General features: G+C 54.6%; 2 protein-coding genes across 9 annotated transcripts; one reads left to right on the top strand and one right to left on the bottom strand.

The window, feature by feature from the left end:
• Positions 1 to 2,856: 2,856 nt before the first annotated feature.
• LGI4 (leucine rich repeat LGI family member 4) lies at positions 2,857 to 13,489 on the top strand. Of its 2 annotated transcripts, none has more exons than XM_055368952.2 (9): positions 2,857 to 3,451; positions 3,858 to 3,929; positions 4,194 to 4,265; positions 5,930 to 6,001; positions 6,112 to 6,181; positions 6,472 to 6,586; positions 10,982 to 11,146; positions 11,224 to 11,729; positions 12,494 to 13,489. In XM_055368952.2, the coding sequence occupies exons 1-9, from the start codon at positions 3,282 to 3,284 to the stop codon at positions 12,806 to 12,808; spliced, it is 1,557 nt and encodes a 518-aa protein (XP_055224927.1). In that variant the 5' UTR covers positions 2,857 to 3,281; the 3' UTR covers positions 12,809 to 13,489. The 2 variants fall into 2 exon arrangements, with proteins under 2 accessions (XP_055224927.1, XP_004060544.1); XM_004060496.4 differs by having other exon boundaries at positions 2,858 to 3,451; positions 6,112 to 6,183; positions 6,417 to 6,586.
• An 857-nt stretch (positions 13,490 to 14,346) lies between these two features.
• Positions 14,347 to 22,130, bottom strand: FXYD3 (FXYD domain containing ion transport regulator 3). Of its 7 annotated transcripts, XM_004060503.5 has the most exons (11): positions 21,993 to 22,130; positions 21,593 to 21,688; positions 20,627 to 20,748; positions 18,757 to 18,840; positions 18,592 to 18,645; positions 16,902 to 16,934; positions 16,765 to 16,788; positions 15,171 to 15,245; positions 15,056 to 15,092; positions 14,702 to 14,739; positions 14,347 to 14,563 (listed from the first exon to the last, which is right to left on the bottom strand). In XM_004060503.5, exons 3-11 carry the CDS (start codon positions 20,697 to 20,699, stop codon positions 14,547 to 14,549), a joined length of 435 nt encoding a protein of 144 aa, XP_004060551.1. In that variant the 5' UTR covers positions 20,700 to 20,748; positions 21,593 to 21,688; positions 21,993 to 22,130; the 3' UTR covers positions 14,347 to 14,546. The 7 variants fall into 7 exon arrangements, with proteins under 7 accessions (XP_004060551.1, XP_055224932.1, XP_063557300.1 ...); XM_055368957.2 differs by having other exon boundaries at positions 15,056 to 15,245; positions 21,993 to 22,106; XM_063701230.1 differs by lacking the exons at positions 18,757 to 18,840; positions 21,993 to 22,130.
• Positions 22,131 to 23,614: the final 1,484 nt, after the last annotated feature.

Here is a 23,614-nt window from a genome sequence, read left to right as displayed (position 1 = left end):
CCGCACATAAATGCATTCTAAGTTGCATGGCCAAACATGGCCAGGTACGGTGGCTCACACCTGTACTCCCAGCACTTTGGGAGGCCAAGGCGGGAGGATCACTTGAGGCCAGGAGTTCAACACCAGCCTGGCCAACCCGACGAGACCTTGTCTCTACTAAAAAAATATACAAAAATTAGCTGGGTGTGGTGGCGTGCACCTGTAATCACGGCTACTCCGGAGGCTGAGGCAGGAGAGTCACTTGAGCCCGGGAGGCAGAGGTTGCAGTGAGCTGAGAGCATGCCGCTGCACTCTAGCCTGGGCAACAGAGCGAGACTCTGTCTCAAAAACAAAAACAAAACAAAAAAACCCCAAAGGTACAGACATGCAGCCAGCACTCCTACATGGTCCCAAAGATAGGAAGGCCAACAAGCTTGTGTACACACAGACAGATTTCCATGGGCACAGATACACAAGCAGAAACACCATCAAGGACAACCCGCCGCTCTCACACGTACCCACAAAAGCAGAAACACACACACTGGTTCACACCCTATGCTTGAGCAAACAGGCACATGGTTGGCCGCGGTGACAGACGCGCAGGCTGACACACTTGCATGTTCACACATTCCAAAACCACAGATATGTATTTAACCCCACGCTTTCCTTCCCCTGAGCTCTTGTCGGGGACAACACACCTGGCGTCCCCATGGGCAGGCCAGGTTTACAGGTCCTGGTGACAGGGAAACCTGGAATGGCCCAGGCACTGCACTCCTGGTTGTGTGAACTTGAGCAGTTCTGTGCCTCATTTTCACATGCTCCAAAATGGAAAAATCACTAAGATCACGTGTATAATCCTGGACAGGGCTCAGAGGTCTCTGAACTTGACATTGTCTTATGATTAACTTCATTTTTTGTTTGTTTGTTGTTTGAGACCGGGTCTTGCTCTGTCACCCAGGCTGAAGTGCAATGGCACAATCATACCTCACTGTAGCCTCAACCTCATGGGCTCAAGTGATTCTCCCACCTCAGCTTCCTGAGTAGCTGGGACTATGGGCATGCGACACCACACCTGGCTAATTTTTTAATTTTTTGTACAGTCGGGGTTTCTCTATGTTGCCCAGGCTGGTCTTGAACTCCTGGCCCCAAGCAATCCTCCCACTTCAGCCTGCCAAAGTATGGGATTACAGACATGAGCCACCATGCCTGGCCTATTATTATTGTCCTTGTCATCCTCCTCCTTGTGAACTGGACTGCTGGGCTGGGCACCCTATGAGAGTGGGTTCAGATCCCTCTGTGCCCCTGGCACTCAGCTCTCCAACTTCACTTTCAGGGACCCTGTTTATCATACCCGATAGTCAGTGAAGGAAACTGAGAGCTGAGGGGCATGGCTCAAACCACAAGCTGCTGGGGTCTGCTCCTCTAGGACCTGGATCCGGAGCCCACCCCCAAGCCTGCCGACCACTGTGGGATGCCCACCTTGTGCTGAACCCCAAAAGGATGAGTTGCCTCCATCACCTGAGTCCTCTCCACAACTGGGAAGCGGGTGCCACGATTGTCCCCGTTTGACAGATGGGAAAACTGAGGCCACACAGGACTGGGCCTGGAACCCAGATCTGCGTGACCTCCAAGCTGTTAAGCCCCCTTATCCTCCAACGAGGCTTCTGGGCGTGGGCGTCAGTGTCGAGAGAGGCTGCATGCATTCCTCAATCACAGGATGAGTCTCGTCCTCAGGCGATGAGGTGGTGCAGCCTAGGGGTTAGGTTTAGAGCTGACTAGAGCCAGGAAACTAATCACATAACTTCCCTGTGCCTCAGTTTCCCCATCTGTAAAGCAGGGATAGCAGTACTGCCCATCTCACAGGGTGGCTGTGAAGGCTGAGTGAGTATAAACATTACTACTATTTCATCTTAGCTAACAAGTGTCATTTACTTATGTTTCTTATTTAGTGGACAGAATCTATCCAAATGACTAAAATTTAGTCCAGATTAAAACAACCAATTATCCATCTATCCATGAACTCTGATCTCCAAAGAAAGAATGCAAAATAACCTGGAGCCGGATGCCTGGGTTTGAATCCCGGCTGTGCCCTCAGCTGAGTAACCTAGAGTTCAGGTTCCCTGACCTCTGTCTCCACTTCCTCCAGCTGTAAAGTGATGATGATGACAGCACTAACTTCAGAGGGCTTTGGCGAGATCAGAATGAGTTAATAGATGAGCTTTTAGGACAAGGCCAGGCTCAGAGTAGACGCTGAAGAAGGGGTGGCATCATCATCATCATCTTCACCATCATCATCATCTTCATCATCATCATGTCCTCGGGTTGGTGCTGCCCCCCAGTGGGTGTTGGCCACTCGAGGGTTAATTTCAGGGTAGGGGAGGGAGGCTAAGGGCTTGGGGCCGGGCAGAGGTCCTGCCGAGTATGACCACCAGAGGGAGCAGCTGGACATGATCTGGCCCCACTGACAGCGCCCAACACACCCTCCTGGAGCCAGGGGAGGGGGCTGGCAGAGAGTGGCCAGGACGGGATGTCCCCAGCCCCCCCGGGGCCTCTCCTCCCACCCTGCAGAGCCATCTGGTCCCCACCCTGGTGACATCGTCCTCCTGCTCCCTCAATAGGGTTGAGTGGGGAATCTGGGGAGGGGGCTGGCGGGAGTGGTGGGGCGGCTCCAGCCCTTGGTGGCCCCTCCCCCTCCTGTGGGGCTGTCCAGTCCCTTCCCCCAAGGCCGACCTTCTCATGGCCTCTGACCCCCTCCTCCTTCCCATCCTACTGTGCCGGGTGTGCCGGGTGTCCAGCGAACCCCTTTCCCAAACCTTCGGGGAGAAGGGAGGTGGGAGGAGGCAAAGAAACTACAGGCAGGGAGCTGGAAGGGGGGGTGGGGGGGGCAGGAGACAAGAAATCAAGACACCAGGCAGCAGGACACACACACACTCACATACACTCACACACATAGAGACCAACAGATAGACAGCTACCTAAAGCCTGAAAGACTGACAGCAACACAGAAAAAGAGAAACAGGCAGAAAGAGAGACAAAGACAGAAATAGAAACAGACTAACACACAGAGTCAAAAATACAGAGACAGAAAGACAGGGAGAAAGAGAAACAGAAAATTAGACACCAAAGACATACGAACAGGGAGGAAGGCCGACTGAAAGAAAGACGGAGAAGAGGAGAGAGAAGCCAGGGCCGAGCGTGCCAGCTGGCGGATGGAGGGCGGCCTGGTGGAGGAGGAGACATAGTGGCCTGGGCTGAGCTGGGTGGGCCGGGAGAAGCGGGTGCCTCAGAGTGGGGGTGGGGGCATGGGAGGGGCAGGCATTCTGCTGCTGCTGCTGGCTGGGGCGGGGGTGGTGGTGGCCTGGAGACCCCCAAAGGGAAAGTGTCCCCTGCGCTGCTCCTGCTCCAAAGACAGCGCCCTGTGTGAGGGCTCCCCGGACCTGCCCGTCAGCTTCTCTCCGACCCTGCTCTCACTGTGAGTGTCCAGCCTTCTGCATGCCCGAAGGTGGGGACAGAAGTCCTGGGACCCCAGAGGTTGGGATGTGGTGCCGGGTCTCCAGGGAAACAGGGGCCCATCAGGATCTCAGGAGATGGGCAGCAAAGGCTGTCGGGATGCCTTGAAGAGGGGTGCTGGCATCTGGGAAGGAGCAGAAGGAAACCCCAGAGGGCAGGGACAGCATTTGGGGCCCAGGAGGAGGGTTGAGTGCTGTCAGGGTCCTTGTCAAGCCAGGAGGGCAAATGCCTGCCTCCTCTGGCATGCAGGGTAGACACATCCAGGGTCAGGGTGGCACGCTGGGGTCTCCCGGATGGCAGAAGGCTCTGGTTTGCAACTGGAGTATTGCTGTGGTGTCCCTCTCACCTACTACTGCCCACATCCCCAGCTCACTCGTCAGGACGGGAGTCACCCAGCTGAAGGCTGGCAGCTTCCTGAGAATTCCGTCTCTGCACCTGCTGTGAGTGGGGCCTGGCTGGGCCGACAACCAGCTCAAGGGAGTGTGCGTTTATGCACATGTGTGGGAGTGTATGCTCACACAGATGTCAGGTGGGCATTGATGCACGTGTGTGGGGGTGTGTGCACACGTTTGTGCAAAAGCATTTGTGTCCATGCACATACACCTGCGTGCCCATGCCCATCTAGGCTGAGGGTGGAGGCCAGGGTTAAAATGTCCGATGGGGGCTGCAATTCTGGAAAAATTTCTTTCTTGCCCCCTTGCCAGCCTCTTCACCTCCAACTCCTTCTCCGTGATTGAGGACGATGCATTTGCAGGCCTGTCCCACCTGCAGTACCTGTGAGTGAGGCCAGGGGATGGAGGCAGGTGGGTCTGGGCAAGGAGGGACCCTTCTGTGGCTCCCAGAGTAGGGGGAGATGGGAGCTGTGGCCCTGAGGAGCAGGTGTTTGGACATCATGGTGGGATGATGTTGATAAAAATGGCGAACCCAATGGTGATGATGCTTTGGGTGATACTGATGAAGTTCTCAGGGCTGGTGTCAATGATGCTTATCAGTGTTGATTATCACCTCACTTCTCTGCTTCAAGATCTACAAAGGGCCCGGATAACCAGAGCCTGATTCTGGCTCTACCTGACTCATAGAAACCCAGGAAGGGTGTAAAGAAGTCAGAGACAAGAAACGTTTCAAGTGACCAGGAAACAACTCTGAATTAGGTAGTGGTGGTGATACTGTGGTGGTGTTGAGGGTGGTGCTGATGATTGGGTAGTGGTGGTGATGGTGGCGGCGGTGGCAGTCACAGCATGACAATGCTGGCATTGGTGTGGGTCATGGCGTTGATGATAATGGCAGTGGTGATGACCCTGTTGCTGCTGCTGACATGGGGTTGGTGGCATTATTGATGATGATGGAGTGGGGATGATGTTGGTAAAAATGGTAGCCCTGGTGGTGATGATGCTATGGATGAAATCACTGATGAAGTTCTTGGGGCTTGTGTCTGTGATAATTATCAATGTTGTGGGGCTGGGTCATTACAGTATTGGTGTTGATGTTGGTGATGGCTGTGGGTAGGATGTTGGGGTTGGTATGAATGGCAATGTTGGTGGTACTGGGTTGGTGATGATGGTTAAGGTGTTGGTATTTATGGAAACTCCGGCAGTGGTAGTACTGGTGGTGGGCGAATATGTGCATCTTGGGCATAATGGAGATGTGAGTGTTGGCAGTGTTGGTGGCGCTCATGCTGATGTGTGTGATAGTGCTGCATTGGAGATGCGGGTGGCAATCTTTCTGGTGTTGATCATGAAGATTGTGTTGTTGGCGATGATTATTAGTGTTGGTGTGGAGTTTGGTAATGATGATATTGGTGATGGTGTTGGGAGTGGGTGGTGTCACAGGTGGGTGGTGATGTTATTGGTGACAGTGATGCTAGTGTTGGTGGTGATAGTGGCAAGGTATAATGTTGGGGATAACAGCAGTTATTGGTCTTGGGGTTGATGATGGTAACACAGACATGGGTGTTGGGGATGCTGGCATTGGGTTGGTCATTACAGATGACGCTGGAGGTAATGTGGTGGTGTGGATGCTAGCACTGGTGGTGGTGATGGTGGTGGCAGGGTATGCTGTTGGGGATAACGGCAGTTATTGGTCCTGGGGTTGATGACAGTGATAAAGACATGGGTGTTGGGGATGCTGGCATTGGGTTGGTCATTACTAATGATGCTGGAGGTATTGGTGGTGATTTGGGTGTCAGCACTGGTGATGGTGATTGTGGTGGTGGCAGCAGGACAATGTTCACAGTGAAACTGGCAATGACTATGGGGCCAGTTTCGTGGCTCCTAGAATTGATGGCTGGGACTTTGGGAGGAGAGGTTTTTGAGAGGCTTTCCCTGGGATTGTCCGTGGTATTGGAAGAGAATTCAACACCTTCCAGTGGGCCTATGTCTTTCATGGGGTGCGTTCCCTGAAGCTCAGCGGGCCTCCCCCTGACCCCAGCTTCCCTCCACAGCTTCATCGAGGACAATGAGATTGGCTCCATCTCTAAGAATGCCCTCAGAGGACTTCGCTCGCTTACACACCTGTGCGTGCCTCCATCGCCCCAGCTCTCCATGAGAGGCACCCATGCTCCACCCCCCAGGGAACACAGGGTATCCTTGAGGCTGCTGACGGTGGCTTCTCTTCCTCCACCAGAAGCCTGGCCAATAACCATCTGGAGACCCTCCCCAGATTCCTGTTCCGAGGCCTGGACACCCTTACTCACGTGTGAGGCTCATGGGGGCTGGGAATGTGGGGGGTTGGGGAATGTTTGTGTCGGCGGGGGGCATCCGTGCCCACTTCTGGTTGGCGCGCATGCATTTGGCTGCAGTGGTTCTTACGTATTTTTCTTACCACTATGGGGCCCCATCTCTGGGGACACTTGCCTGAGGTGGGGGCAGGAGCATGGCCCCCAGGGCGTGGAAGCCGGGTCGCAGCCCCTCCCCGGCCTCTTGCCCCAGGGACCTCCGCGGGAACCCGTTCCAGTGTGACTGCCGCGTCCTCTGGCTCCTGCAGTGGATGCCCACCGTGAATGCCAGCGTGGGGACCGGCGCCTGTGCGGGCCCCGCCGCCCTGAGCCACGTGCAGCTCCACCACCTCGACCCCAAGACTTTCAAGTGCAGAGCCATAGGTGGGGGGGCTTTCCCGATGGGGTGGGAGGCGGGAGATCTGGGGGAATGGCTGCCAGGGCCAAGAGGCTCGTCTCACTCCCTGCCCTGCCATTTCCCGGAGTGGGAAGACCCTGAGCAAGCAGCACTGCCTTCCTGAGCCCCAGTTTTCTCATCTGTAAAGTGGGGGTAATAAACAGTGATATAGGAGTGCCATGGGAATTCAATGATACATCTTCACGTGTTCGGCATTTGGCGCCGGGCCTGGGACAGGAGGTCCTTATAAACGTTCACCCTTGTTAACATAAAAGCAACCACTTTAAAAATTCTTCGTTAAGTGCCACGTATTGCGCTAAGAACTGCAGGTGCAATGTCACCTCCTTTACATTGACTCGCCTTTTCTATAAATAGATTTTGTTGCCTTTTAGGATACTGGGCAGTGCAGAGAGCACAGAATGATGAGGCCAGCCCCGGGTCTCGCCCTCAAAGAGTTCAACGTCCAGAGGAATGCAGGCCCAGACAGGACAGCCCAGCACGATCTGGGCAGGATGGGGAGGCCCAGCCAGAGGGGTCAGGGCAGGGATGGGGGAAGCCGTGGGAGCTGAGGGAGCCCAGAGTCAGGGCCAGGGCCACACAGAGCTGGGGGGACAGGAAGGGCTTCCTGAAGGAGTTTAAGCCTGAAGGGTCTTTACACAGATGCTTTTCTTTTCTAAGAGTTGGGGTCTCATTCTCTTGCCCAGGCTGGAGTGCAATGGCGCCATCGTAGCTCACTGCAGCCTCAAACTCCTGTGCTCAAGAGATCCTCCTGCCTAAGCCTGACAAATAGCTGGGACTACAGGCATATGTTACTGTGCCTGGCTAATTTTGTTTAAAAAACTTTTTTGTAGAGATAGGGTCTGGGAGATGCTACGTTGTAGAGATAGGGTCTGGGAGATGCTACGTTGCCTAGGCTGGTCTTGAACTTCTGGCTTCAAGTGATCTTCCTACCTCAGCCCCCCAAAGTGCTGGGATTACAAGCACGTGCCACCACACCCGGCCACAGATGTTATGAATACAATAACAACAGCAATAATTATTATTATCTATAACAATATGAAGGGGGCCTGCCCCTCCACACCTGTGGGTATTTCTCGCAAGGTGGAGAAGAGAGACTGAGAAAAGAAATAAGAGACAGAGACAAAGTATAGAGGAAGAAAAGTGGGCCCAGGGGACTGGCACTAAGCAAGTGAGGACCCGCGCCGGCACTGGTCCCTGAGTTCTCTCAGTATTTATTGATCACTATCCGTGCTATCTCAGCGAGGGGGATGTGGCAGGACTATAGGGTAATGGTGGGGAGAGGGTCAGCAGGAAAACATGTGAGCAAAGGACTCTGTGTCATAAATAAGTTTAAGGAAAGGTACTGTGCCTGGATGTGCACGTAGGCCAGATTTATGTTTAACTTTACACAAACATCTCAGTGCAGTAAAGAGTAGCTGAGCAGTATTGCCGCCAGCATGTCTCACCTCCAGCCATAAGGCGGTTTTCTATCTCAGTAAACAGAATGTACGATCGGGTTTTACACCGAGACATTCCATTCCCAGGGATGAGCAGGAGACAGATGCCTTCCTCTTATCTCAACTGCAAAGAGGCCTTCCTCTTTCACCAATACTCCTCAGCACAGACCCTTTACAGGTGTCGGGCTGGGGGACGGTAAGGTCTTTCCCTTCCCACGAGGCCATATCTTAGGCTGTCTCAGTGCAGGGAAACCTTGGACAATACCCAGGCTTTCTTGGGCAGAGGTCCCTGCGGCCTTCCACAGTGCATTGTGTCCCCGGCTAATCGAGAATGGAGAATGGCAATGACTTTTACCAAGCATACTGCCTGCAAACACATTTTAACAAAGCACATCTTGCATAGCCCTAAATTCATTAAATCTTGAGTCAATACAGCACATGTTTCTGTGAGCACAGGGTTGGGGCTAAGTTCATAAATTAACAGCATCTCAAAGCAGAAGAATTTTTCTTAGTACAAATCAAAATGGAGTTTCTTATGTCTTCCTTTTTCTGCATAGACACAGTAACAGTCTGATCTCTCTTCCTTTCCCCCACAACATGTATATATAATGTATATATAATTATATATGCATACATAATTATTATCAGCATATAATTATTATTATTCTAAGTGTAAGAAAGACATGTTTTTGGTCTGTGGGACACATAGAAGAAGGGGATTTAACTTAGGGAGTCCCTCTTCATTCAAGTTATCCAACAAATGTTCACTGAAGTCCACTCAGTGCCCAGCCCTGTGAGAGGTGATGGTCACTGTGGTTGCGGCCTGAGCCCTGGCCTTACGGGACTTACAGTCCTGGGAGTTTGGGGAGACGGACATTTAACAAACACGGCACAGATCAATGTGTGCTATACGTTGTGATAACTACAAGGAGTGATGAGAGAATGAGGGTTCCTATGGGAGTCAGAGAAGGCTTCTCTCAAGTGGGGATGTTAGGTCTCGATGTGGCTAAGTGAGGAACAGAGGGAAGGGCTCTTCAGAGAGAGGGAACAGCCTGGCCGGTGGCCCTGAGGCAGCATAGAGTGTGCCCTGTTTGAAGATCAAACGAAGGCAGGTGTGGCGCAGGGGTAGTGAGTGGAGGGACAGGTATGGATTTTGGAAGCCACAGAGAGGAGAGGAGACTTTATTCTGGGCCATGGCAAGAATAGAAAGTTTTTTGTATGTTTGTTTGTTTATTTGAAACAGGGTCTCTGTCGCCCAGGCTGGAGTGCAGTGGTACAATCACGGCTCACTGAGGCCTTGACCTCCCCAGGCTCAGGTGATCCTCCCGCCCCAGCCTCCCTGGTAGCTGGGGCTACAGGTGCACCACCACGATGCCTGCTAATTTTTTGTATTTTTTGTAGAGATGGGGTTTTCACCATGTTGTCCAGGCTGCTCTCAAACTCCTGGGCTCTACTGATCCATCTGCCTTGGCTTCCCAAAGTGTGGGGATTACAGGCGTGAGCCACCACTCTCGGCTGAGAGTTTTGAGCAAGAGGTGATTTGATAGCCATTTAAAAAAGATTCGCCCTTTAGGTGGGCATTATATGTAGTTTGGCTCATTGCTTCAACACTGGCACCTGGAAACAGGGCCTGGTACGCAGAGTGAAATATTACAGCCTGGAGTCAACCGCCCAGCTCCCCCACTAACAAGCGGAGCAGTCTTGGTGCCCCAGTGACCATGAAAGCCAAGCCGCTGTCACAAACTCTCAAAATACCATGAATTAAGGACAGAGGGATCTGGAGTGAGCTGTCCAGGTGCATGGGGCAGTCCCTGGGCATCGTCCTTGCTTTCATGCTTGAAACCAGGTTGTGGCACACCCACGTGATGGGAAAGGAGACCAAGTTGGGACAAGCTGTTTCCAGGTGTGGTGGCTCATTACACTCATCACATCTGCCCTTGTTCCATTGGTTACTCAGTCTCAAAACAGCCACATCTAGGTTTCAGCGAGGGCGGTGAATGGGGGTCCCGGGATAATGCAGCCTCTAGCTGGGTGGCCTGGTGACCAGCTCCAATCCTCTCTCCTGGAAGGTGGGAAGGATGGATTTTGTTGGATAATAGACTGCCTGTGCCATTTAGCCTTTGTTTTCTTATCTGCGAAGGGGAAATCATAACAGAATGTACCTCACAGGGATGTTGTGAAGTTAAATGAATTAATCCAGATGCTGTTTCTAAGGGATTATTTGGTGATGCCACACAGCTTAGAAAATAAGATTTATGGGCCGGGCACGGTGCCTCACGCTTGTAATCCCAGCACTTTGGGAGGCCGAGGCGGGCAGATTATGAGGTCAGGAGTTCGAGACAAGCCTGGCCAACATGGTGAAACCCCATCTCTACTAAAAATGCAAAAATTAGCTGGGCATGGTGGCAGGCGCCTGTAATTCCAGCTACTCGGGAGGCTGAGGAAGTAGAATTGTTTGAACCCAGGAGGTGGAGGTGACTCATGTCTGTAATCCCAGCACTTTGGGAGGTCAAGGCAGGAGGATCTCTTGAGCCTAGGAATTCCAGACCAACCTGGGCAACATAGCAAGACTCCATCTCTGCAAAAAATAAAAAAATAGCCAGGCATGGTTCACACACCTGTAGTCTCAGCTTAAGAGGCTGAGGAAGGAGGATTGCTTGAGCCTAGAAGGTGGAGGCTGCATTGAGCTATGATTGTGCCACTGCACTTCAGCCTGGGAGACACAGTGGGACCCTGTCTCAAAACAAAACAAAATACCCCTCGACCCAAACCAAACAAACATCTACAGATCAAGATTCCAGTTATATGTCCCTATGAGGCGGGTACCATGAATGGCCCCCATTTCAGAGATGTAGGCAAACTGAGGCTCAGCAATGAGGACCCTGGGGGTCCTGGGGCCTGCCTGACTCTCTTCTCCACCCGCAGAGCTGTCCTGGTTCCAGACGGTGGGGGAGTCGGCACTGAGCGTAGAGCCCTTCTCCTACCAAGGGGAGCCTCACATTGTGCTGGCACAGCCCTTCGCCGGCCGCTGCCTGATTCTCTCCTGGGACTACAGCCTGCAGCGCTTCCGGCCCGAGGAAGAGCTGCCCGGTGAGCCCCCTCCCCGTCCTTCTGCCTGTCCAGCAGCCTGCCTGGCCGGCCTGACCTGCCTCCCCACCTCCCCACAGCGGCCTCCGTGGTGTCCTGCAAGCCACTGGTGCTGGGCCCGAGCCTCTTCGTGCTGGCTGCCCGCCTGTGGGGGGGCTCACAGCTGTGGGCCCGGCCCAGTCCCGGCCTGCGCCTGGCCCCAACGCAGACCCTGGCCCCGCGGCGGCTGCTGCGGCCCAATGACGCCGAGCTCCTGTGGCTGGAAGGGCAACCCTGCTTCGTGGTGGCCGATGCCTCCAAGGCGGGCAGCACCACGCTGCTGTGCCGCGACGGGCCCGGCTTTTACCCGCACCAGAGCCTGCACGCCTGGCACCGGGACACGGACGCTGAGGCCCTGGAGCTGGACGGCCGGCCCCATCTGCTGCTGGCCTCGGCTTCCCAGCGGCCCGTGCTCTTCCACTGGACCGGTGGCCGCTTCGAGAGACGCACAGACATCCCCGAGGCCGAGGATGTCTATGCCACACGCCACTTCCAGGCTGGTGGGGACGTGTTCCTGTGCCTCACACGCTACATTGGGGACTCCATGGTGAGGCTGGGCCTGGGGGCGGGGGCCTGGCTTTTCAGCACTGACCCAATCTTGCACACTAAGCCTCTAAACTCTGACCTACCCTCACGTGCCGACCTTTGAACCAGGACCCCACCCCACACTGATGCCCAGACTCTGACCCCCTCAAGGCTGGCTGACTCCGAACCACTCCCCAGTCCCCGACACTGATGCTGGCCCCAACATCCTGATTCTACCCCCAGATGCTGGCTCTGTGACTCGGATGCATTCCAGACTTCACCACAGCCACACCTGTCCCCACCCTGACACTGAGCCCCCAAGGCTGACGCTAGGGTTAAGCACTGCCCACTCTCTTTCTGGAGTGAGGTGCAGGCAGGGGAGGGTTCTGAGTCTGGAAGGGCCCTGATCTGACTCAGGTGTTCACAAGGTCTCTGGGTGGGGAACAGACTGGGGGAGCAGGGAGAGGAGCCTAGAGGCCAGGGAAGAGGCTGCCAGGATGGTCCAGTCGGGAGGGGATGGAGTTCAGCCAGAGGTGGCGGGAGAAATGTACAACTGTAGAAGGTGAAACTGACAGAGTCCATGGCTGAGTGCTTCTGTGTGGGGCGTGAGGGCAAGGGAAGGGCTCAGAACAACTGCATGTGTGTGGCCGAACAGGTGGGTGGTGACTTTTATGAAGATAAGAAAGCTATGGGAGTTTTGGGACCGACAGGCTTCTGCTTCCAAGCTGTTCCAGGGCCCCCAGAGACCCCCGGGACCCCAGGCCCTCACTGGCCACACCCCCACAGGTCATGCGCTGGGACGGCTCCATGTTTCGTCTGCTGCAGCAACTTCCCTCTCGCGGTGCCCACGTCTTCCAGCCACTGCTCATCGCCAGGGACCAGCTGGCCATCCTAGGCAGCGACTTCGCCTTCAGCCAGGTCCTCCGCCTTGAGCCTGACAAGGGGCTCCTGGAGCCACTGCAGGAGCTGGGGCCCCCGGCCCTGGTGGCTCCCCGTGCCTTCGCCCACATCACTATGGCCGGCAGACGCTTCCTCTTTGCTGCTTGCTTTAAGGGCCCCACACAGATCTACCAGCATCACGAGATCGACCTCAGTGCCTGAGACCACCAACGGGACTCTGGGCATGGCTGGGGCCCCTGGACGGCCCCTTGGCTGGCTCCTGGCCCCACTTGGGGTGATGGCCTGCCTGTGAGCTGCTGACCATGGGCCACATTCATCAGCCACACGTCTAGGCCTTAAGCCCACTTCTTAAAGGATCTGCACCCATGGCGGGGACATAGAGGGTCCCAGCCTACTGGACCTCCCGAGCTGCCCTTCAGGTCTAAAGCAACATCTGGACATCTCGGCTGGGGCAGATTCCCCATCAAAGGCAACCTGGGGGGTGCAGGCTGGTGCACTGCATGGAGTCGAGGTGGAGGTCACGTGCAGAGCTCCATGAGGTCCAGGAGCCCCCCTCTCAACCCGTTCCTACCCCCGCTGGTCCCTCTGAAAGCACCGAGGGGTTGATGGCATTCCTTTCCCATTCTAAACTCCACGCAGCCAATCGCTTTCCTGGAGAAGCGCCAACCTCGAAGACAACTCAGCGCTGGGCGGGTTCCCCTCTGCTGCTTGTGCGCATGCGTGCGGCCGCCCAGCAAGCTGTGCCTTTTGCGCCTCTTGCGCGTGCGCGGGGCACAGGGAGGGACAGCGGGAGGTGTCGCGGGGAGCCTGGTGCCCTTCTAGATGGGCGACGGAGGCAAGGACAAGACGAGTCCGAGCTCAATAAATGCGCTGTGCACCCTCCCCGCCCAGTGTTGTGGATCCTTGGGAGAGGATGTCCTGTGAACGGCACAGGGCGGGGATGGTGTCCCTGGAGCAGTGCTCGGAGCGGCCCAGGTCCCAGGGAGGCGTTTCCTCAGTTCATGGTCTCTGAGTGTGGGTTCGTGGTTATGGAGGGACTCAGGGGATGTTTGAGGGATAAAACGGCATGATGAGGGGACAAGTCACGAGTTTATTGTGGGTCTCTTTTTGGGTTCATGTCTCAGGACATTGGAGGAGATATTTTTGGGTGTTTTGAGTTTTTAGGCATGTTGTGGGGTAGTTCATGAGAACATTTTGCATGCCTTATTAGGTACTGGGGAGTCTCAAGGGAGTTTGAGGCTTGTTGGAAGTTCTCACACTATGTGGTCATTGTATGTTATTAAGGGTAGCATAGGGAATTATTTAACGGGCTTGCAGGGACATTTGGGTATTTGGAAAGATCTTGTAATAAAGTGAGGTCTCGGGGTAAGTGAGAGGGTCACAGGGGTCTCAGTGTTATAAACTGTCTGAACACTGCCATCATAGCGGGATGATCCTATGTCCCAGTTCTCCTGGAATGGTCCAGGGTCCACTGGAATGTTCCAGTGTTCCATCTGGTTAGAGCTCTCTTTCATTCCTTTTGGCTACTAGTAAATCCCAAATTGCATACGAGGTTCCCATGGCTGAGGAGGCAGAGGGCGGGCCTGTGCCATGTCCCAAGCCACAAGGGAACAGGCCTGTGGGCTTTTCCCAACAAGCAGGCTCAGTGCCACCCTCTGTGTCAGCCTCCAGGGCACGCCAACCTTCTCATGGTGCCCCAAGCCCCACCCCAATGCACACATAGGAAGTCTCCAGGCTGCTTGGGCAGAGGCACAATCATTTTAGATAAAAAAAAATTGAACAAAGAGACCCTCCTGCGAGAGGTGAGATGAGGCCCTGCCATGCAAAGGAGTCCCAGCAGAGGAGGAAGAATTCCATCCTGGAGTTCAAGTTTCTGTGCAGAGACAGGACCTGGGGACAGAGAATGGTCCTCCACCCAATTTCAGCTGGTCTGTCCTCATCAGCTTTGGGCTGAGCCTGCGGGAGGTGATGGGGTCCATTTGTGAGGGTGGATTGAGTTCTTTTCTTTCCAGTGTGCATACACACACACACACACACACACACACACACACACCACTTCCGTGTTCCCCTGAGCCCCATGCTGCCCCATCTTACCTGGGGTAATGAGAGGTGGAGTCTCCCCTGGATGGTGACTAAGGAGACAAAAGTGGTGAGACTGGTGTCCGCCCCCATTTGCCCTCTCCCTCTGGGTAGAGGGTTCTTAGCCTGCCCAGACATGTCTTCCTGGCTGCCTTTCCATTTGGGGGGTTGTGCAATCCCAGGGGCCAAAGCATTTCAGGATTTGGAGCCCCCTGGGGATTACCAGCTAGAAACAATAAACCTGGAAATCTTAGCGGCAGGAACTCTAAAGGGCAGAGCCCGGAGGCCTCTCCTGCTGGGAGAGTTAGCCCTTTCACCCTGAAAAGCGTCCAGCCAGCCTGAGGCGGGCATGCCGGAACAGTATCTTACCTGGACTTCTGGCCGAACTTGCATTTGCATTTTGCACCTGTTGGGGAGAGCTGAGTGGTCAGGGGAGGGGAGCCCCAGCCCCGGCCCGCCTGCTCCCCCAAGCTCCTCCACTCACTCACGACCATGATGATGCCCATGGCGCACAGAACCCCAGCGCAGATGAGCCCGCCAACCTGGAGGCTGTGCCAGTCTAGGAGGAAAGTGGAGGGGACCTCAGTGCCAGGCTGTGTCCTCTCCATCTGTCCCCCCATCCTCTTGACAAATACATATGGAGCACCTAGGATGCACAGGGTGCTGGGGACACCGCCATAAGAAAACAGACAAAATCCCAGGTGCTCACATTCTGATTCACACACCAGCAAACACGATCTGTCGTGCAGGGTCAGGCAGAGATAAGTGGTTTGAAGAAAAATAAGTGGGATGGGAGATGGAAAGTCAGAGGGCGGGCTGGGCATAGTGGCTGACACCTATTAGGTTGGAGCAAAAGTGACCACGTTTTTGGCTAGACACGGTGGCTCACGCCTGATATCCCAGCACTTTGGGAGGCCGAGGTGGGCAGATCACCTGAGGTCAGGAGTTCCAGACCAGCCTGGCCAACATGGTGAAACCCCGTCTTTACTAAAAATACAAAAATTAGCCAGGCATGGTGGCAGGCGCCTGTAATCCCAGCTACTCAGCAGGCTGAGGCTGGAGAATCATTTGAACCCGGGAGGCAGAGGTTGCAGTGAGCCAAGATTGTACCATTGCACTCCAGCCAGTCACACTCTGGGTGAAAGAGCAAAATTCTGCCTCAAAAAAAAAAATTGCATTTTTGCCATTAAAAGCAGTTGCAAAAACCACAATTACTTTTGAACCAACCTAATATAATCCCAGTGGTTTGGGACTTCAGGAGTTCAGGAGTTCTAGACCAGCCTGAGCAACATAGTGAGAACCCATCTCTACAAAGTATACAAAAATTAGCCAGGCATGGTGGTGTATGCCTGCAGTCCCAGCTATTCAGGAGGCTGAGGCAGGAGGATCGCTTGAGACCAGGAGTTTGAGGCTGCAGTGAGCTATGATTACGCCACAGCACTCCAGCTTGGGCAACAGTGTGAGACGCTGTCTCTAAAACAAAAAAAAAAGTCAGAGGGCAGCTCTTTTAGAGGGAGTTGTCAGGGAAGGCCTCTCAGGGGGCTGCATTTGAGCAGAGGGAAGGGAGGGAGCCATGTGGTTCTATGGAAGGAAGTGTTCCAGGCAGAGGAACCCGCAAGTGCAGAGGTCGGAGGCTGGCAGTAGGTCTGCTGTGTCTGAGAGGCTTGGAGCAGAAGGAGTGAGGAGCGTGGAGAGGTGAGGGCAGAGCGGGGAGTAGGGAGCAGGTCATTGGAACCTGGAGGCCAGATGAGGGTTTTGATCAAATAGCTCACCACCTCCAGGAAGTTTTCTCAAGTCAACACTTCTCCCAGCAGTTGATCTGAACCAACCAATGGCTTCTTGCAAACTGTCCTCCCCTCCCGCATGTGTCTATCTTGCAGGAATAGAACCTTCCCAAAGGCCAGGTTGCTGCCTCTAGTTCCTTTAATCCACTGTGTGGCATGTTCAGTAACCCCATCCTGGTCCCTTCATATCTTTGTCCTGTGATGCTCACGTCAGGCCCCAACCCTGTATGGGAACCCTTGGCACCAAGCAGTATGTGGGGTTGTGGGGAGGGGAGTGGGGGCACGGGCTCTCACCATAGTAGAAAGGACTGTTTTTATCTGCAAGGAAAGAAAAAAGATCATGAATCCAGGATTACAGCCAGGATGCAGGCCTTCCCCACCCAGGGGAGAATTTGGGGGTGTGACAGGTGAAAGAGTCCAGTCTGACTCACCTTCTAGGTCATTGGCGTCCAGGACAGGAAAGCCTAGTGGGAGAAGAGGGGAAGGAGGGGAGACGGTGATGCCGGCCTCAGCCAAGCCCTTGGGCAGGGCCCGGGGAGTTTCAGGGGCCTTGGGAAAGGGTCTCCTGCGGGACAGGGGTCCTGTCACCGAGCAGCCACCTCATCCCCTCATATCCCAACGGGGAAATGTGGACTCGCCCACTCAGCCTCACACCTCCGAGTCACGCCAGCATTCTGCCACCTGAAATGGGTTCTAATCTAGGAGGTTTTTAGCCACTATTTGGTCTCATGTTTCCAGACACGTGGTTAATCCATGCCTCCTGCAGCAGCAGCGGGGGACTTTTCTGGTCAAGACGACAGATGGTTTCAGTTCCCAGATTCCTGTTTCCCCAAGTCCGATCATGCTCAAAGCCCATCCTCCCACTTCCACCATGTCCACACCCACCTGGTTTGGTGTTTGCACATCATTGAAAATGACTCACTATTATACACTTAAATAGACTTTATTGAAAATGTAATTTTAGATCACTACCCTGCAGGGAATACTGGTCTTGCCCTATGTAATGGATAAAAAGTGTGCCTGTAATCCCAGAGCTTTGGGAGGCTGACGTGGAAGGATCTCTTGAGCCTGGGAGGTCAAGGCTGCAGTGAAAAAGTAAAAAGGGGGCTAGGCACAGTGGCTTAGGCCTGTAATCCCAACACTTTGGAAGGCCGAGGCAGGAGGATCACTTGAGGTCAGGAGTTCGAGACCAGCCTGGCCAATATGGTGAAACCTTGTCTCTTCTAAAAATGCAAAAGTTAGCCAGGCATGGCGGCACACGCCTGTAATGCCAGCTACTTGGGAGGCTGAGGCAGGAGAATCGCTTGAACCTGGGAGGTGGAGGTTGCAGTGAGCCGAGATCATGCCACTGCACTCCAGCCTGGGCAACAGAGTGAGACTCTGTCTCCGAAAAAAAAAAAAAAGAAAAGAAAAAAGGGAGAAGTGTTTGGAAGTTAAAGATGCAGTCGCACTGAGCCGAGCCTTCTACTTGAAGTTTTTAGAGAACTGGCCGGGCAGTTATCTTCTTTCAGTGCTTTGAAGGTGTCATTTCATCATCTTCTAGCTTCCGTTATTTCTGTTTAATAGTCAATCAAGACCAGTGCAGTGTGGCTCATGCCTGTAATCCCAGCACTTTGGAAGGCTGAGGTGGGAGGATCAAACTCAGCCAGGAGTTTGAGACCAGCTTGGGCAACACAGTGAGACCTCGTCTCTGCAAAAAATTTAAAAATGCAGTGGGCATGGTGGCATGTGCCTGGAATTCTAGCTGTGTAGGAGGCTAAGAGAGTAGGATCGCTTGACCCCAGGAGTTCAAGGCTGTAGTGAACTGTGATTGAGCCATTGCACTCCAGCCTGAGCAACAGAGACTCCCTTTCAAAAACAAAAAACAAAAAACAAAAACAAAAGCCAAAAAAAAGAAGACAGCGAGAGAATGGGGAAGACGGTGACTTTCCAGCTGTGTGAGCCAGCTCTTCTCGTGTATCCCTGGCTATCACTAGTTTGACTTTTCTTACCCTCAGGGAGATGCTGTTCTAACATTTACCACCTTCCCGGGGAGGTAGAAAAGCACAGGAGAGACACAGAGGCTGGATCCCCGCATCCAGGGGATCCAGAGGAAAAGGCAGACGGGGGATGGGTACTCACCTGCCAGGAACACAAGCAGGCCCAGGGTCACCTTCTGCATGTCAGAGCGCTGGCCTAGAGGGGTGGTGGGAGGTCCGGCCTTAGCAGAGCCACCGGGAGGCTGGCCCTGTGCCTGTGGCTCCCCAACCCTCCTCCCCTGCTCCCCAGGCAGGGTGCGCAGCTCACCCGGGGCAGGAAGGCTGGCATCTCGCTGGGCTGAGAGATAAGCCGCAGCTGCACCGTGGAGTGGGGACTGGGTGAAACTCGGGCCTGAGGCGGGAGGAGCCATAATAACTCGCTGGACATGGACTTCAGGCTTTCTGGGAATCGCCCCGCAACCAAACGAGGGCGCCACTGCCCGCTGTTGTCCTCTCTGGACAGATGGGGAGACTGAGGCTCTGAGAGGTGAAACTAGGTGCTCTAGCCAGGAAGTAGGATTTAAGCCAGGTCTGGCTCCCCAGCAGCTGCTCCTAACTAGGGACTGTCAGGGCCTTGGGGTGTTTGGGGAAGCGGGACATTGGGAGCCAGGCGGCAGGAGGCCCGCTTCCCAGGAGTGTCTCCGTAGACCACTCAGAGCCTGCCCGGCCCTGCCAGGACATTGCAGACTTCAGGCTGCGGACTGAGCAGGTTCTTCAAGCTGCTTGGGGTGGGGCGGTGTGTGGAGGAATTGACTTGAGTCTGGGACTGGGGGTAGAGGGGGACTCTACCTCCTGGCTGCAGCCCTAGCTCCATCTCTGTTCCCCGGAACCTCCTGCCCCTCATCCCACACCCATGCCCTTCCCTGTCCCAGCCCTGGCCCTGCCTAGCCGGGGTCCCCAGCCCAGCCCCTGACCCTACCCTAGGCCCAGCAGAGTTCCTGGTGACAGCAAACACTTTCTCTTTCCCAGGTAGACCTGCTCAGCATAAGAAACTCGTTTCTCTCTCCTTCCTGACCTGGCATCAGTCCTGCCCTCTCACCAGCCTGCAAGGCTGCACCAAGCCCTGGCCTCTGAGCATGCCCTCCCCTGCCCTGTCCCTGCCCAAATGCTGAGTGCATAGTTATCATAATTTTTTTTTTTTTTTGAGGCGGAGTTTCACTCTGTCACCCAGGCTGGAGTGCAATGGCGTAATCTCAGCTCACTGCAACCTCTGCCTCCTGGGTTCAAGTGATTCTCCTGCCTCAGCCTCCTGAGTAGCTGAGACTACAGGCGTGTGCCACCAGTCTTGGCTAATTTTTGCATTTTTGGTAGAGACAGGGTTTCACTGTGTTGGCCAGGCTGGTCTCCAACTCCTGACCTCAGGTGATCCACCCACCCCGGGCCTCCCTCAGTGCTGGGATTACAGGTGTGAGCCACCACGCCCGGCCTAGTTATAATTTTGATAGCGAGAGCTGGCACTTCCTCCACCTTGCCCTGGCGTGCACACTGACCTTGCCGTGTTCTCACTCACTTAACCCCCCAGCAACCCCCGACGTCGTCCACTATGTCCTCATTTCACGAACAGCAAAAATGCTGAGAGAGGGTGGTGCCCGCAACCAACGGTGCGGGTGGTCCTTGCAGGTTGGCACAGACTCCTCCCTCTGCCTGCGCACCCCAGGGCCTGGGAATCCTCTCAGCTTTCCAGTTAATTCCACATGCTGAACTCACAATTTTAGTTGGAGCATCCATTTCTTTTCCTTTTTTTTTTTTTTTTTTTTTTGTGGGAAGAAAGCCTGAGGCTTTGGGGAGCATTACTGAGGCCCAGGAAGTGTTTAGGATCCCCAAAAGTGTTGGGGGTTGGGGGAGCTGGCGTGGGTGGGTGGACAGGATGGCATGGTGGATAGGGGCGCAGGTTGTAGGTGGACTGCCTGTGGTCTGAAGCTGTCACCCATGACCATACGAGTCCTAGTAATAACAGCAGATGCTTATTGAGTGTCTACCCCATGGGGGCATTTTCTCAGCTTCCCACTTACTCGCTCAATCTCTGCAGCTTAATGCAGGGGGCACTATTATTGGCCCACATTGCAGTTGTAATCCTGTAACCCCTGCAAATTCATCTTAAAGCCCTGTGCTCTGTCGCCACGGCTGTTGAGTCTCACCTCTTAAGCCTCTTTCCAGGGGCTCCTCCAAGCCACCTCTGGCCTGCAAGGCCCCACTATACCCCCTTCCCATGATGTCATCCAGCCAAGACTGACAGATGGTATCCTCCTCGCCCCAGCCTCTGCAAAACAACGTCCAGTCCCATGCTTCCGGAGGCTGCAGGGAGCCGGGAGCTGGGTCTGCCCTCACATTCCCCATTCAGGCTGTTGTCTGAAGAGGCTATGGGCTGCTCCCGAACTGATGTGGTTGGTGAGCAGGTTAGAGAGGAAGGCAGCCCTGCAGCTGATGCTCTGTCTACCTGCTCTCATCCTTCCTGGCCATGAGGTCCCAAGGCCGGTCTGAGGACTGTTTCCCCCACCTGCCCTCTGCTATCCCCTCTATTCCTCCATACCATGGGAGAATGGTCTCATGTTTAGGGGTGGGTAGAAAGATCCTGCCCGCTATGTGCTCCTGAAATCTCCCAAGCAACTCCCCATTTAAAGTTTCCCCCAGCAGCTCCATCCTTTTTTCCTGGAGGTCTCCAGAATCCAGATCCCTCAATGTCTGGACACCCCGAGTCCACCCAGCCCTCCTCATCCACCCAGATGTCCCCAGTCCATCTACGCACCCCTGGTCCACTTAGATACCCCTACCTACCCAGGCACCCCCTCTCCTCCACCCAGATATCCCCAACCCAGATATCCCTAATCCATGCAGACACCAGTCTTTCAGACACCCCAACCACACTTATCGGTCCTGCCCTCACCTCAGCTGGTTCAACCTGTCCCTGAGAGGAGAATGGTGGGGAAAGGGACATTAGGGGAAGGGACTTTCTCTTATCTCCTGGCTCCAGAAAAGCATTTCACAACATTTTAGGCGCTTTAAAATAAAAGCTTCTATGGGGCAGGGTCAGGGGGCAGGTAGATACTTCCTAATTTAGGGGTAGAGACAAGTAGGGCTTGGAGGAAGGGGCCCCAGCTGCTCACCTGTGTGGTTCACCAGGCTGAGCAGAGGTTCCGGGAGAAATCAGGCTGCCAGGCGGAGTCCTGCCTTTATCCGAAGCTGCCACGCCCTAAGCAAACCTGGGCAGGTAGAAAACAAGTCAGATGCCCTAAGGCCCAGGGGCTCCATTCCTGCTCTTAAAGAGACAGCTTCACCCCCTCCCCAGCCATGGGCGGCAGGTTGCTCCCTGGGGTCACCAGGGCCACAGCAGCCTCAGGTGAGACGGAGAATTGGATGGGCTGGAACTCGGTCCCTGGAATTAAGGGAGGAGCTTTCTCCAATCTCCTGTGCCCAGGAGAGGACCTTGAATGGGGAAGGTTCTGGGGTCTTTAAACGGCAGAGCCTCCAGGGCCATGCAGTGAGATGATGCGTTGGTGTTCCGACCTCACTTCTTTTCCTTAGATGATGTGTTTTGCCTGGTGGAAGGATTGCTGGCAGTTGTGGGGAACTTAAAGTCCCCTTCCAGGCCACATCTTGCTGCTGGTACAATTTCAGGATCAGCAGAAGATGCTAGCATGACCAAAGTCAGGAGATGGGGCAGGGGTGGATATGAGGGAGCGGCTAGAACAGCAGGGAGGGGTCAGGGTAGGGACTCTGGGACCTTAGTCCTGGTCATAACCTGCTCCCTGCCCTGGGGAGAATGAGAACTGTCTGCCAGGCACCAGGCTGCAGTTTCCTAGCCAGGCTCTTTCCGTGGGTGCTGGGAGCCAGATGCCTGGGTCTACAGAGTGGGCGCTGGTGGGGGCGGCTGCCTCCTAGTCCACATAAGGCCCCCTGCACTGTACAAGCCTCCCTCCCCCTTTCCTCCCCTGTCTCCTGCTCCTCCTCCTCCAGGCATTCCTTCCGGATGGGGTCTGTGCAGGCTCCCCCATGGTCCCAGTTGGGGGTGCCCCCTCCCCTCAATTCCGCCTTCTTAGACAGAGGGACTTTTGTCTGGGGGCTGGATGGAGAACAAGGATCCTTTGAGCGGTTGGCGGAGGATTGGGGTCACGGGGAGGGGTAGGGCCAGGAAAGGGGTAGCTCTGCCCTGGACACCAGCTGGACTCCAGGCAACCCCAACACCACCGTGGGGGCGGGGAGGAGGGCTGCAGGGCCTGGCCAGGGAGAAGCAGCTGCTGGGAGTGTGGAGCACAGGACAGGAAAAGGGGGTTTGGGTCAAGGCTCTTCCGGAAACTGGCCTGCTGGGGGTAGAGAGAAGGACCCCCCACTTGTCATCGCTGAGGGATGGGGGAGGGCAATGTTCGCCCAGCGCTACACCCTTTCTCTATGTGGTTCCCTGGGGCAAGTTGTCAAGCCCAGGCCCTAGACAAGGATAAGGCTCCCTCCTACCACTGTTAAGGCGGGGCCAGTTCCCATAAGGAAGCCGGGCGGGGGGACCTCGGGGTAGGGCTCTAAGCAAGAGGTCCAGGAGGAGATAGAAACAGGAAGGGGAGGCCCGGAGGCCAACTCAGGTAGCTAAGGCGGGGTCTTTGTGTCTGGGCGGATAGCGTCTCTTCCCTAGACCCTTGAAGCTTGTGTCTGGGACGACCCCTTGGTGGTCTTGGGAGTGGAATGGTGTCTCCCTCTGCTGGGAAGCCTGGGAACTGCAGGCATCCGAGAGCAAGTAGGGGTGTGTACAGGGTGGCTGGGAAGGGCGTGGGGTGCTCTGCCCTTCACCGGAACGGGGTGAACTGGAGAACTGTTGTCTAAAAATCTTGGAGGAACACCCCTGTCCGTGATTAGATACAGAAGTATTTCCCAGACAGCTGGCTAAGGGAAAAAAAAAACAAGGTGTTGGGAAACCGTTCAGTGTGCTACCATTTGTGAGCGGTAAAATAATGCATATGTATATACTTGTAATGAATAAAATATTTTTGGAGATTGGCATCCATACCCATGGCTTCTGGAGAGGGAAACTGGGAGGCTGGAGGATGGGGTGAAAGTGAGACTCACTCATCATCACGTGCCCTCTTATATTTTTTGAATTTTGCCTCTTGAAAATGTACTACCTTAAAGAGATTTAATTT

The sequence above is a fragment of the Gorilla gorilla genome, chromosome 20, assembly GCF_029281585.2.
Source record: "Gorilla gorilla gorilla isolate KB3781 chromosome 20, NHGRI_mGorGor1-v2.1_pri, whole genome shotgun sequence".
NCBI lineage: Eukaryota > Metazoa > Chordata > Mammalia > Primates > Hominidae > Gorilla > Gorilla gorilla.
The sequence above is the reverse complement of the archived record's forward strand: the minus strand, read 5'-3'. Positions and strand labels throughout refer to the sequence as shown.